Here is a 15,552-nt window from a genome sequence, read left to right on the forward strand (position 1 = left end):
ACAAACATCCCAGTCCTGTGGGAGATGGCTAATTGATTTCAGCTTTTTCTCCAACCTTCAGATTGGAAAGGCTGCAGATTGTTTCCAAGTCTAAGTGAGTCCTCCCTCCCTCTCCCACCCCACCAGGATATCAACTGGAGAGGCTAATTCTGGGTACCACTCTGCCAAGTCTGCGATAGCAATGGGGGCTTCTCTTCCATATGACTTTCTTGGGGAGACCAGTGCTAATGGCCAGCAGGTCACTATGGGAAACATGGGGCAGGGGAGGCCACAGCTCAGCTGCCTGAAGCTAAGTCCAGGGGAGGCTCAGGGTTTAGTCCCTGTGACAGATTCTAGAAAGTTCTAGCTGTGGGAGGGAAGCAGAAAAAGGGAATGAGGCGGAGGGAAGAACAGACATGCTCTACAGACAACAAAGATGAAAACCTCAAGTTCAAAACCAATTTTTAGTTTCTCTTCTAAAAGTTTCCCCAGGCTACTCTTGAAAACCGGAAGTTCACACCGGTGTCGGCAAATGGTAATGAGATTTGCCCCAAAAAAGGGAGAACTTGGGAAAACGAGTTAGGGTTTGTTTGTTTTTTTTTTTCCCTTAACAAATGAAGTCATTTTTTTTTTAAGTGTTACTTTAAGTCTGCTGTTGGGTTTCATTACTGTTGCACAGGATGAAAATGTCACGACAATATACAAGATTTGAACTGAAAACTTGGCCTGAGACCCTGTCATACGAAGACAAACAAACAAGAAAATGATTGAAATGGTCTCCCCTAAGGAAACAATTTTAGGTTTAGATATTATTACTGTAAGGGGGAAAAAAAACCCGACTACACTATTCTACTCATCATTTCTACAGTGATTCATAAGATATTTATAAGGACAGAAAACACCACTACCAGGACACATGACATGAACACATTGTATCACATTGTAAACATCTCACATATGCATGTTCAGGGTACAAGAAGATAATAAAGGTTACGGCTTCGCCAGTCTCTGCAGACATACGATTCGCTCTCATTCGCGTGCAGTTATGAGTATTGTGAATTGGGAACTCTTAAAATTGAATTAGCTAAATGTAGTCTTAAAAGCTATAGCTTTAATTAGCTCACTTGCCTACTTACCTAACCTGTGTTTATCAGAAACATCTGTACATACAGTGACCTAAAATGTACTACCAGCACAGTATCAGTGGGAATATTATGGTTGCTTTCTCTGAAACTCTTCATTTCTTTGATTCTATGGCCACAATTGGCATTTACCGCGAATGAAAAAGTTGCGAGTAAAAACTGAGAAGTTATCTGTCTTTTAAGAGTTTGTGTCTTGTATGTATATAATATATAGACAGAACCAGGGGAAGTGTTGTTTCCCCAGAGGTTGAAAGACAAGGTATCCACAGCTCACAGAAAGACACTTAGAAGAAACAGGGGGTAATGACATCATTGAACCACGGCGCTAGATGTCACGGAGAAACGAGGATGGCGCTCCGCGATGAACGTACGACATCAGGCACAAGTAATATGATGGCTTCTTGTGCAGAGCTGGAGGAAATGGCCAAAAGAATTCACAAACAGGTTGTCCAAAAAAAAAAAAAAAAAAAAGACAACTGAGGGAAGAGAACTGATTCTTGATTGACTGAGATTTGCAGTTCGCAGAGCAAACAACGAGACCGCCGGTCCAAATGGAGGAAACAGAGCTCCAACCATGAGTGGAATTGTGAACTTCACCACCCCGGGGGGGGTCTAAATCCACCAGCCTCCTCGTCTTACTCTAAACATTTTCTGACCACTGCTGACCCTCCTGTCCTGAACTTTGTGTCTGAATGAAACCACCACATTGCTTAGATGAGTCCAAACGACCACTCCTCTTCTCCTGCCATTGTGTGTAAGCCTGACAGGCACTGCCAGTGACAACCAGCGTGGCTGCTTCTCCACTGGCCAACTCACACACGCAGACCTACTTGTGACTTCACTGGAACACACACACCTAGTCAGCCCACGCCTGCGGGGTGAACCCCACCAGGAACTGACAGCATGGACGCAGGCAAACCGCACTTCAACTGCTCCATCTAGCCCTTCACTACAGCGTGCGACTTATGTCCTACTTTTCTGCGAAACCACTCATGCATGGGTAAGAGCCAAGATGTGGGCAGAAAGAAGAAGAAAAAGGGGAAGAAAGCTGGGGAAAACATAGGGGAAGGCAGAGAGGAGAAACAGGACCATGCCCTCGGACTAGCACTGGGTGCCCAGTTCCAAATCCTTCACTGGCAGTTTGAGTCCCAGGGAAGAGGTCCCCAGGGGGTCGATCATGTTCTTGTAGCGCTCCCCGCGGTGCTGAGCTAAGAAGGGGCCCCAGTCCGGCTGCGGCGAGCACACCAACTTCAGCCTCTGCAAAGAAGCCAAAGACACACAGGGTCACGGAAATAACGAACCCCCTTCCCTGAGACACCACCCACCCATCCCCAAACTGTGTGCAACCACGTGTGCCAGAACACCCCCTTGAATCAAGAGGTTCCCCCACCACGAGAAGCAGGAAGATCAGCTCCATTAATTAACTGGGGTTAATTAACCAAGAATGCATTAAAAAGGAGACTTAGTTTGGTTCACTTGAAATCATTTACGTCACCCTGCAAGCAATATTACAATTGCTCAGGGTTAGCCTTGCACAAGATTAATAGAGGATAAAGGACTCGGATTCTAATTATACATTTTCCCCCTCTGAATGAAGAGGAACCCCTAGCAGCTCTCTCCATGGCCACATACCGTGTCTGCAAAGGACATGTACTCAAATACTTTTGTTCTGTCCTCTCCTCAGTGGGTTGTTACATCAAACTAATTGGATTTTGTTTAGCATATTTCCCAAAAGTATATAAACAGCCGAAAAAAGAAAAAAAAAACCTCAACCCCAAAGGTACACTGCCAAGGGAGAGCAAAGAATTTAATTATCTGTTGACAAAAATACATGCTTCTGATTTGGTTCAGAAGCGTGGGTTCTTGCAGGCGACCGAAAAAGCATGGGAATGTCCCTAATCCTTCAACTGAACTTTTCACAGAAAAACATAATTTGACTGGAGCCTTTTCTAGAAAGAGGAAAGAAAACAGATTTCTGACTACATAAGAGGGAACAATTATGTGTTTATTACCTATTAAAGTGAAGCTGCTTCTTATAGCTGTTAGTTTAATCTCCCCTTAATCATCAGTTTGCAACCTTTGTGTCCCAAATCAACCATAATAAATTCATACAGCCAACTCATCAGTTTAGAGAATTTCAGCCTCAGACAAAAGCAGCAGAGGCTTCTGTTCAGAGGGAAAGAGATTTCTGGGTCAGCGGCGGTGGGGGAAGGTTCACCTGGCGATCCAGCAAGCCATCCCTGGGGGTGAGGGGGCCGCGTTAATTTACCTTAAGGTGATAAAGGACGGAACTTCCTGAGGATAAAAACTGGAACACTGCAGTGGTAAGAAGCCTCCTGCATCTCCCTTTGCTGACTCTGTCTCCATCTTTAGTCCAACGAAAACAAAGGCTACCTCCCCCCGCAGCACGTGGACATTCATTTTACGCATTTATTCACGTGTCTCATTCCCACCTCGCTTCTCCCCTCGCGAGCTTGCACGGGACCTCTCTTTCTCAATCTGGCTGACCACGCGAAAAAACCCATCCAGCCGTTCTTCACTACCCTCGACCAGCAGGTGTCTCTTCATCTTGGTCTAGCCCCGTGCCTCTCGGGCTTGAGTGTGTATCAGAACCACCTGGGGAGCTTGTTCAACCACAGACACCTGAGTCCCACTTCCCCAAGATTCTGATTCCGTGGAGCTGAGCTGGAGCCTGATTGCCTGCATTTCCAACGAGCTCCCAGGTGGTGCTGATGCTGCTGATCTCGGGGCCAGACCCTGAGTAGCACGGGTCTGGTCCAAAACACCAGACCGCTGGACCTCCAGGACAAGGCACTGACCTCCTCCTGGTACGACTGAGCCCGTGATTCTCACGAACACCAAAAGCCTGACTACACTTCACTGGTGGCTCGACAAATGGCAGTCCCCTTCCCATCCACTCTGGAGTTGGGGGGGGGTGTTGTTGTTGTTGTTGTTGTTGTTGTTGTTGTTGTTGTTGCATTAAAAATGGGAAATGGGTCCAGCCAGGGACTAACTGACAAAGACAAGTGTCACCTTATACCAGCCATACTCTGGACCTTTCATGACATTCTACAGGGATGGTGACATTTTAATCAGCTTGGACCACTGTTCAGCTGTCCCTAACACACATTACAGGAAGGGGTAGTGATTTTAACTTTAATGGTAACAGATGTTTGGGGGAAGGAGGCTTAAAGGAGGAACCTGATGCGTGGTTAAAAACCAAACACTGGGATTTCAACTCTGGATGAGGGGAGAGGAGGAGGAAGTGCCAGGAGACAGGAGACACGCGGATCATTTATTCCCCAGAGCCATCAGTGTGCTGAGGAATAGCATAATAACAGCGCAGCCTGTGGATTGGCTGAGCTCCTCCATTAGAGAAATAATACATAATAAAAATGAGTTTAATAGAAACGGTAGCAACTGGAACCCCTTAATCACCAAGTCTCCCTCTAGAATAAGTTCACCAAATCTTTCATTTTTTAACGCCCAGAGCACTCAGAGGTTCTCCCTTGGGAGGGGATGGCAGGAGTAAGAGCTGATACAATTACCTCAATAAATCTGCCAGGAGCCAGATGCATTTTGATCACAAACATAATTGGGATCCAGATAACGGAACAGGCGAGCATCAGCCACCCCAGCACCATGGACCAGTTGGGATAGCGGTAAGAGCCGTAGGTCATGGGCTCCCACTGGTAAAAGCTGAAGCAAAGGATAAACTGGTAAGAAAAGAGAAACACACTGTTAGGGCGGGGACGTGGACTCTTCGTTCGAAACCCCTGCAAGGAGTTGCACGCTTTCGTATCTACTGTCTCATTTCACACCCATAACGACTGTGAAAGGGAGCTATCATCAGTACGTTTTCCAAATGAGGAAACTGACACTTTGCTGCTGATGCTGCACTTGCCGTCCCATAAAAGCTGAGTGATGCAGGTGTGTGCCTACACACACGGACAGGCAGAGAGGACGAAGTCAAAGGATACACAACTAGGTGGCTGGCGGGTGGCAGGGGGAGAGGGGATGGTGGGTGTTTTCAAGGGGTGGTCGCTACTTTCTATGACGGAGAATCAAGCTTTTGTTACAAGGGGGAAAAATCCACTTGGTTAATGTCAAAAAATCACTTGAATCTCCTGTGCTTTCACCTTGAATGGGGAATGGCCCATCCCCAGGAGCTCCTCTAGAGCTGGCTGAGTGAGACCGCCGAGGTCCCCAAACAGGGGCTGAGCAGGAAGCTTGGTCCTATAATAAGCCATGGGACAAAGACAGTAGAGACACAGCCCCCTCTGTCTCTGCTGTAAAACAGATATTTTTCACCCCAGGTGTGCAACACAGGGGTTTTCTGGGAACCACAGTCTGCTATTTACTCAGGAGCCTCCCCCTTCACTTTTAAGAGAGGTCATGTTTATTCCTGCCCGTTACCTCCCATCAGCACACACTGAGGGCAAGAGTGATGAGAACCCTCTGAAGGCTTGCTTAGTGCAGCTGAAGGGAACGCTCAACAAGGGAACAGATACGTCGAAAAGAGAGGCACCAAAAAAAGACAGAAGGGGGGTTCTGAGTGCTCTCACCAACCCTCTGTGGGGGGAGGGCACTGCCCTCGGAAGATTGAGCTCCTCCCGGTTTTCACATGGCCTCAGCCTAGACAACGAGCCATGTAAGCATAAGTCCTCTCCTCCTCACCTCTCTTCACTTCACTTAGAATGATGATCTCCAGGTCCATCCATGTTGCTGCAAATGGCATTATTTTATTCTGTTTTCTGACTGAGTAGTATGCCATTTTATTTTTTGGGGGCAGGCAAAAAAAATTCTCTTTAATGTAAAGATTCACTATTAGTAAGAATGAGCATCTTTTCCTGTTTACTGCCCATTATATCTTTCTAAAAAATTTTTATTGAAGTATAGTTGATTTACAGTGTTGTGGTAGTTTCAGGTGTACAGCAAAGTGATTCAGTGATACATATGCATATATATATATTCTTTTTCAGATTCTTTTCATTATAGGTTATTACAAGATATTGAATATAATACTTCCCTGTGCTGTACAGCAGGTCCCTGTCGTTTATTTTATATATAGTGGTGTGGATCTGTTAATCCCAAACTCCTAAATTATCCCTCCCCCTCCCCAGCTCATTCTATCTTAAGCAGTAAAAGAACATCTTAAAAATTACTGGAGGGGATTATGTCAGGAGAGATGATATATGGAGGTATTTTAGGGAAGAGTGAAGCACTAGACCAATGGAAGGCATCTAGATTATTGCTGCAAAGCCAGGCCACGGGGGCAAGTGATTATTTCAGTGCAACAATAATTCAATCCATCGATTCGAAGCAACATGGGCCTGAAGACAACTGTTGAAGAAACTGCTCCGATAAGAGATATCTACTCTAGGCCTCCTTTTAAACATTTGCCCCTGGAGTTGTAAGCTTTATTAACCAGTCAATCGGAAGTATGGCCTAATGTAATTATGGTAAGCGGCTCCATTTCGTTGACTATATAAATAGCAATACATCTGCTTATGTGTGCACATAATTCAGTAACGTGATCTGACTATGTAGATGATAATTGCATGGAGAGTATTTATAGCTCTGTAAATCTAGGAAGGCACATATAAAAATGATCAACTTTATCTCAGGGGTTTTGAAGTAATTTCAACTCCTAATCTCGACTCATTCCAGCGCATGACAGATAGCCATGCCACAGAAGGGCAAATGGCAAAACCTAAGTGTTAGCCTTGCTCCTTTGACGCCCAGTTCCAGTCACACAAGTATCACATCAGATTTATCCATGCAAACTGGTTCTTGCCACCAGTTTCCCTCTGCCAAGTCAGCTTTGATAAAACCCCGCCCTCAGTTGGGCATGGCCACGAGGGAGGTTATTTCAGCCACCCGGCCAGGGCCACCTGATCTTTTGCTAACGGCAGCAGAAGAAGGTCCTGGCTTGATGACGATGATGGAATTGACCACTTCTTCTTGTCCCTAACTGCCAAACACAGAAGCAGAATTCGGTGGAAGAGATTGTCTGGGTCTTCTCTGCAGGTTTCTGATGTGAGTTTTATAATGGAAATCAAGTAAAGCCCAGCACAGTTGAGGAACTTTCTCCAAAAAATACAGCAAGTCCCTTTTCCCTGACATTTTGGTCCTAAAGAAGATTAGGATTATTTTAATCCAAAATTGGCCAAACTCCACTTGGAGATGAAAGCACTAGATTTTAAGAAATTTATTAGAAGCCTAGATAGCCTTGGATTCCCTTCTTATTCTGCCCCCTGCACATTCCGTGGCCTTGGCCAGGCTCCTGAGCCTCTCCAGGCCTCAGTGCATGCACCTGTGAAATGGGGAAAGACTCACCCACCAGGCTGGGTGGTCAGGGGCTTGAGAGACAGTGTTCATAAAGTGCCTGCCTGATACTCGATCTCCACGAGTCGTCATGCTGATTATTACTACGGGATATGTTTCCAAAGAATACAATTCCCTGAAGCTTAATGTCTCCCAAGACAGGAGGAAAAGTTAGGATCTGGGGCAGATTCTAACTTCGAATTCACCCAAGAAGCTGAGCGGGTGTAGAGAAAGGAGAACCTTTCTCTGTTGGTGGGAATATATTTTGGTGCAGCCATTATGGAAAACACACTATGGAGATTCTTCAAAAATCTAAAAACAGACTTATCATATGATCCAGCAATCCCAGTCCTGGGCATATATCTGGAGAAAACTTATTCAAAAAGACACATGCACCCAATGTTCATAGCAGCACTATTTACAATAGCCAAGACATGGAAACAGCCTAAATGTCCATCGACAGATGACTGGATAAAGAAGTTGTGGCATATTTATACAATGGAATACTACTCGGCCATAAAAAATAATAAAATAATGCCATTTGCAGCAACATGGATGAACCTGGGGATCACTTAGTCTTTCTAAGTGAAGTAAGCCAGGAAGAGAAAGAAAAATACCATATGACATCACTTATTTGTGGAATCTAAGAAAAAAAAGCACACAAATGAACTTATTTACAAAACAGAAACAGACTCACAGACATAGGAAACAAACTTATAGTTACCAGTGGGGAAAGGGGGTAGGAAGGGATAAATTAGGAGTTTGAGATTTGCAGATACTAACTGCTATATATAATACATACATACATACATATATATATAAACAAGTTTTTTCTGTATAGCACAGGGAGCTATTGAATATCTGTAGTAACCTATAATAAAAAAGAATATGGAAACAAATATATGTACATACATGCATGACTAAAACGTAATGCTGTACACCAGAAATTGATATAACATTGTAAACTGACTATACTTCAGTTTTAAAAAAGAATAAATCATGTGTAGAACTGGGGGGCAAGGTGATACTCGGCAGAGGTAGGGAACAGCAGAGGCAGAGGAGTCTCCCAACAGTTAGGTAAATCCCCATTCTTCACATATTTCAGTCCTGAAATCAAGAGACTACAAGATCTGCCTTAATCCTTTACAACTCTCATGGCTCAAACCTGGTAGGACTTTTCAGACCAATTACAGCCACCAACATGTGAGCACAGCTGTGGGCCTCTCCATGATGGCTTGTGTCTGCACAGAGGGAGGCAAACGCTGAATGCTTTTTCTGTCTAAACGTCTGTCTTTTCAGAAAGAAATTGAGGTGTTTTGATTAAAACTCACTCTGGGGCAGTTTTGTTTTGTTTTTTTAAAAAAGGGAAAATATATGTTTTCTTTGCAGTTTTACTATCTTATTTTCCTTTAAAGAGGCTGGTACAATGTTGTAAAATAAGGGTCTTAATCTGGTTTCTACTGCCACTTGCTGGGCAAAGCAGGAACTACAGCCAGCTTCCTGCAGCCTTACCCAGAGGATGCTTGCAAGCCAGGGGAGGAGGAGAGGGAAAGGCAAGATCTCTGTCAACTACCGTGCTTGGGAAGGGGATGTAGGCAAAGCCAGCAGCTAAGGCATAATAAAGGAGGTGACAGGATATGCATACAAGTCCCTACACAGATTTACTGACACAGAAAGGGCTCTGATCTTTAAGAAGATGAATGTCAAATGATCTCAAAATGTCATCATCATACTTGAGGATGATAAGATAGTCCTCAAAAGCAATAAAAGATGAACAATAAAAGTCTAATTTCTGCTGTACACATTCATCGTAGAGCAGCTGTACTGAGTAGCATTTAAGAGCCAGAGTTCTGGAGCCAGCCTGCCTGGGTTCAAACCCAAACTGTATTAGTGGTACAGTCCCAGGCAAGCCACATAACCTGGGCATCAGGTTTCCCATGGGTGACGTGGAGATGACCATAATGCCAACCCCACAGAGCCGCTGTTGGGGACAGATGAGGGGATACATAAAAAGCACTTTGGACAGAGCCTGGGCCTTGTTGGCACGCAGGGATGTGACGGCTATCGGCGGTCAGGACATGAGGCAGATGGATATCATGGGAAATGTCCCACAGGGGTGCTTCAAACTGTGCCTGAGTCCTAGCTCTGCACCCGATTGGGAAGCACCTTTAGGGAAGTCGCTGCACCCCTTTGAACCAGCTCCCTCAGCTGAGGGACAAGAATAATAACCATCCTACCAGCTCCCTGGGCTCATCTATATGTGGGTACACGCCTTGTTCAACACGAAGCATCACCTACGCGTGCAAGGTGCTACCCGCCGATACAGCATGCTGTCCTTACAGTTAGAATGGTTGGAGTTACAAACGCCCAGCAGACTTTCCAGAAAATGTTTGGCTGGAATCCAATCATCATCTCTATGTCTTCACAGAATCTTTGCAAGCCTGCCAAGAGACAAACGGAGAGTGAGCATGAGGTACGGAGGCAGGGGGGTGGGGGGGGCGGCACAAGAGCCCCTCAATCGAGTGCCACCGGATAGGGATGGCCCCCACCTGCTGTCAACACGACCCCTATCATGCAAGAACCCATCAGACAAATGACTCACTGCCGGGAAGATGAAGGCAAACAGAATATTTAAGTAGATATTAAATACTCTCTGCAGTGAGGGCCAATGTGAGATGACACCCCACAGTGACATCTAAAACGCTCAGTTCCAGGCTAGCCGGGGTGACTCAACACTGCCCCCGGCGTGGCGTATTCACCCGTGCAGCTGTTTTTGAAGGTGGGCTCATGGGTTTAGCATAGGGCAACACTAATGAAGATCATGACCAATAAACACAGTGTATCGAGAAAAAGCCTTGGGATTCAGAGGGAGACGCACTGCACGTTGTGTTTTGTCCCCTTGCCCTCCCAAGGCTACTCTTCCATGAGTCAGTTCATCTCTGCTCCATGTAAGTGACAAGGGCAGGGAAAAACCAAGGAGAATTCCAAGTGGTCACCATCATACCTACTGTTCCAGACTCAGAAAACAGATTTCAGTGCCCAGAAACTGACCCAGCGTCTCCTCACTTTCCTAGGAGCACACAGGGCATATTGTAAATACTTAATAAACACCTGTTGATATGCTCACAGGGAGTTACCTGTGTGAGTTATTAATGGACTGAAGCCTCTTGTTCCTAATGTTTGCTGAACCCCAGCAAATGGAGCTGGGGGACTTACACCCTGAATGAGAGGTGGACAGTGACAATTCAGCCAAGAACGTATGTGAAAATGGAGCTCAGGGATGGAGATCAGAGAGGAACAAAACTAAGCTTATTTGTGGGGCAGTGGGGGGACTATTGGTGCATTTTGTTTTGTTTTCTTTTGTACAAAAAAAAAAAACACACACACACACCCTTTGAGAGTTCAGCACACAGGATGGGCAACAAGAACTGAAGAATGACATATTCCATCCCATAAAATCATCGCCTGGTGTGACTCTAACTTCCCTCTCAAGGATGTGGAGAAAGACACTATGGGATGTGAAACAAGTAAGTGATCAAAGTGGAAGAAAACAGATCAAGACAATTTAGCACACTGTGATTTGGGGGAAATGCACAGTGCAGAACCAAGCAGAGAACGGGCAGGAGGTCTCCGTGGTAGCAATTCAACTGCATCGTCCCCCCAGCCAGAAAGTCCCAGGAAAATGCACTGGCTCCCAGCGAAATGCACATCACTTTTTCTAAGTGACTCTATCAGGTAAAAGTCTGCAAGGGATTGCTCCTACACCAAACAGGAGGAGTTCCACTTTTCTAGCTACCTCAAACCAGGATACTGGCCTTTGAGGAGTGCTGACTTGAGAACTTGAACCAGCTCTTTCAATCTAAAGATAAAACTTGAAAACTGTACCCACCGTATTTTAAATGTTTGAGTGGCAACCTCGAGAATCTAGACTCTAGAGATGATCAGCGCCGAGGAGAAAACACGCGTCTCTGCAGTTCACCTGCTTATTTTCCAAATTCAGCAGCCAGGACAGGAGGGTATCTGCCAGGTTCATTTCATTCTTCACAGGTTCATGTTCAACTGCCTTAAACTGATCTTGCATTTGTTTGGGGCCTCTTCATCACTATAAAGAATTCACCGTCCTCTGGTGGGGGGAGGGTCTAGCTCAGTGGTAGAGTGTGTGTCTAGCATGCATGAGGTCCTGGGTTCAATCCCTAGTACCTCCATTAAAAATAAATAAATACATATAAATATATCTAACTACCTCCCCCTCAAAAGAATTTGAAAAAATAAAATTAAAAAAAAAAAAAAAGAATGCACTGTCCTCTAGGGCATAAATTCTATTTGTCCAGGCATTTCCTTTCCCCTGTGACAATTCTGCTAGCTTATATCAAATATTTTTTCTAAGATCCACTTCTTAGAGTTCCATCCAGGTCCAAATCAGAGGTTCACACCCACATCCAACTCTACCGAAGTCCAGTTCAGCCTGAGCTCAGCAGAGAGTGAACCCGGTTCTGGAAGCACCTGGCCCAGCAGAGTCCTCTAAACTGCCTCTAGAGTCCAGGCAGTTTTCCGGGTGGTCCCCCAAGGGAGAACAGCAGAGCCCAGGGACTAAAGCATGCAGGGTTTACTTTTCCCTTCAGAACCAAAAAAATCTACCACTAGATTTATACAGGGGCTGGGGGGAGCTATTTCACTTCTGGAATCAGAAATGTTAAAAGGTTTCTGTTTTAATGATGCTTGTAAACCATACTGAACAGCCCTGTTTTATTGGAAAGAACTGTGCAAATGTGCCTTTGATGGCAACTAGCAGCGAGGATACCGACAGCGGAGGAGGTCAACGAGACGGCCACCTGTACTTGGGCCAGTGCTGCAGTGAAGTGCTTTCCTGACTTTGCCAACAGACCATCTGGCGACTTCAGCTTATATGTGGACCCACAAGGGCTTGCGTTTCCAAAGGAGGGCTCCCGAGGCCTCTCCACGGCCAAGCCTTTGGTATCTGGGCAGAAAGTGATGATTCACTGTGGCAGATTGGCCGGGTTTCTGCCTCTCTCTGCTCAGGTCAGAAAGCCCTTTGAAGCCTCACCCTAAATGCGACAGCAGACCTTCAATCACAGCATCACTGCAGGCTCTGGGCTGTCACATCAGCCCGAAGTGTGGCAGTTTGGCCTCTCATCCCAGCAGGACAGCTGGCATGCCTGCCCACTCCTCTGGCCAGAACCTAAACTCCCCTGCATTGGGGATGTAAGCTCCAGCTGAGACAAGTTCCCCTTCCACCAACACCCAGCAATGACTCCACTATCTTCCTGTTTCTGGGGGACCCAATTTTCACATGAGAGGTTCCTTTTTTTGGATTATTTTGATTCCCTATCACCCTCCATTTTAATGCATTTTTCAGGAAAGCAAGAAGCTATGGAACCCCTGATGGGCAGGAGGCTAATAGTTACATTAAAAGCAAGATGTTCATATCAAGAATATCCTGCATCCAGGTGACGTCCTGCCTCTCCCTTTACCATCCCGTTCTGGTTTTCAGGTACAGAGGAACAGTCTGAGTTGGCAGTTTTCACCTCCCCGGTATTTGCTATGGAGGCCTTATCTATATTAAGCGTGGTTCTGAGACTTCCAGGCACAGAGGAGTCAGCGGTGCCTTGAATCCAACCGGGCTGCTTGTGCACAAGAGGCCCAGGGCATCACCCTGTGAGACCCCACCCCAAGCACAAACACCTCCACACGAAGGACAAAGACGGCATCTGCTGACTGGCCACTCCTGCGCTTCTTGGTAATGGCCCCACTGATTATGGGATGCAGGTTGCTACGGTGATGGTAGGACGGGCTAAATTGTAAAGGAACCGGAAGTTTCTTCCTGGGAAAATCTGGGGTTGAGATTTTGCATCACAGGCTCCCATGATGCTAGCAAAGTCTCCTAAGGATGTGTGAGGCCGGTGTGCTCTTTTCTCGCTGTAGTATCCGTGGACCAGCCATGAAACTACTCCTCACCTCAAGCTACACAAAAGCTGCAGTTACCAAGACAGGGAAATACTTTCACACCTGCACTCCCTGCCTTCCACTCCCTGATCTGACCATCATCCACAGGCATTCGCTGTTCGCTTGCCAGACCACACTCAAAGGCACGTCCTGGTCCTAGCAGTTTCTGATGCAAAGACTCGCGAGTTTCACCATCAGCCACCTTTTGTTTCTCTGTTAAATCTAGATCCCAGTGGTCCTGAGGCAAGCTTGGAAATGACGGTGTCACTCTCTTGTGATTCCTAAACAGCTGCAGTGAAGAGCTTGCCTCGTCTTATTAAATATGGAAAACCTGCATGCTGTGGACGCTTTACTAAGTTCTGCTTCAGCGTCCAGCATGGTGGTCCCCTTACCGTACACGTAGGAGATCCCCACGAGCTCAAAAATGGCAATGATGACCAGGGCGTAGGAGGCTGCGTACGTGTCCACGAGCTGAAACATGTAAATTCCACCCTGGCAGGAAAGAGGGAAAGCGGCATCAGCAGGCCTGGATCCAGGCTCTGCCCCACTTCTAAGGGCCCATCCTCCCACCCTAAGGCGGGTCCGGTGCAGACAGGAGTCCAAGGACCTCCCCGCCCCTCAACAGCAGTAATCTATAGCTGGCCAAGTATGTGAGCTGGAGGCCCAGTCGTGTCAGCAAAGCGGACCCTCAAGAGACTCTAAGCTAATTAACAGAACAAGCACAGAAAAGTGATCTAACATCTCACTCTTAAAAGGCAAAGGTCACCGTCTGAGATGTGTATTTGAAAGTAGCCAGAGTGCTCCATTTTTGCTTCAAGCAATAGACAACCATTTCTACCCACCTACCTGCATGTCACATGACCTTTAGGTGTCGCTGGGCATCCCTTACGCACCCCTGCATCTTCACCTCACTCTTTAAGTCTCTCGACAATAGATGAGGCTTACAGACCATCTCCTTGCAATCCATCATTTTACAGATGAAGAAACTATGGCCCACAGTAGTGACTTGCTCAAGGTCACAGAGACAGCCAAAGCAAAAAATAAATATATATATATATATATATATATATCTCTCAAGTGAGCTAACACACAACTTACCAGACACTCAGGACTAGCAGGAACTCAAGTAGCTATAGATCTTGTATGTTACAGGTAGTTAAGTAGGAATCTCTTAATTTGGTCAGCAAATTTGGATTTTCATGAATCCCATTTCCTTAAAGTAGGACACACCTGCCTTGTTGGCTCAAGAAGGCTACATCTCAATTATGAAGATGCTGGAAGCATCATTAGTAGCCAAGGTGACATATTTCCCTCTGTGGTCAGAATCCCTAAGGAACTGGCACCTTCTACGTGGAAATGGCAGTGATTTGGCTGTTGTGATGAGATCTGAGTGAAGGGTAAAAGGATGGGAGGCCATCAGCCCCCCGCCCACCTGCGCCCCTCCCAAGCCTGTGCCCAGCAGGCAGCTTACCTGAGTGATCATCGGGAAGCCCATGATGAAGAAACAGACGCAGCAGCCCAGAGTAAAGACAGGCTTGTGTGTGCGCAGGTACTTGGGGAACTCGTCCGAGATGGAGGTCACTATGGTCTCGATGGTGGCAAACTGGAACGGTTCCAGGAAAGGGACAGCTCAGACACACCACTCAGCCCCCAAGGCTCCAAAGAGCCCTCTGTGTTCCCCACCAGGCAAAGCAGTATTTGTATGAGGACTGGTTTTAGGGATGCATTCCCTCAACGAGTCTCAAAGACCTTGCTGGAGTTCAACCCACAAAGCCTGTGGGGGGAATCCAAGCAGAATGTGAGCCTCAGAACTGTGTTTCCAGCCCTCTGAGACTGCACACCTACCCCCCCATCAGGACACTTCAGGATTCACTTTGTATTCATGAGATGTAAATTCCTCTCCTCTCGTTTACATTGCATTTGATCTTTTACTTGAGGAAGAACCCTCTTTGCACCCAACTACCAGACTCTGAGTGCCTGTCGGCATGATTTGTAGTAGCCTCAGCCCCACAGCAGTTTCCCTAAAACAGACTTCATATTATTCTCCCTTATCCAGCCCCATAGAATGTACTTTGGCAAAATGACACCAAAGCAGGAAGGGCACAGGCTAAAACTTGCACAGAGAACAGAGGGAGGGAGA

General features: G+C 46.2%; 1 protein-coding gene across 1 annotated transcript in view; it reads right to left on the reverse strand.

Annotated features, from left to right (window-relative positions):
- Positions 1–1,113: 1,113 nt before the first annotated feature.
- Positions 1,114–15,552, reverse strand: part of SLC6A5 (solute carrier family 6 member 5) — a 48,645-nt gene continuing 34,206 nt past the window's right edge. Inside the window, exons 11-15 of the mRNA XM_010987480.3 lie at positions 14,884–15,015; positions 13,805–13,904; positions 9,789–9,889; positions 4,670–4,837; positions 1,114–2,378 (exon numbers count right to left, since the gene is read on the reverse strand). Coding sequence (XP_010985782.3) covers positions 2,223–2,378; positions 4,670–4,837; positions 9,789–9,889; positions 13,805–13,904; positions 14,884–15,015 — 657 coding nt within the window. The 3' untranslated portion in view covers positions 1,114–2,222. The remainder of the gene's footprint in view (positions 2,379–4,669; positions 4,838–9,788; positions 9,890–13,804; positions 13,905–14,883; positions 15,016–15,552) is intronic.

The sequence above is a fragment of the Camelus dromedarius genome, chromosome 12 (assembly GCF_036321535.1).
Source record: "Camelus dromedarius isolate mCamDro1 chromosome 12, mCamDro1.pat, whole genome shotgun sequence".
NCBI classification, from domain to species: domain Eukaryota; kingdom Metazoa; phylum Chordata; class Mammalia; order Artiodactyla; family Camelidae; genus Camelus; species Camelus dromedarius.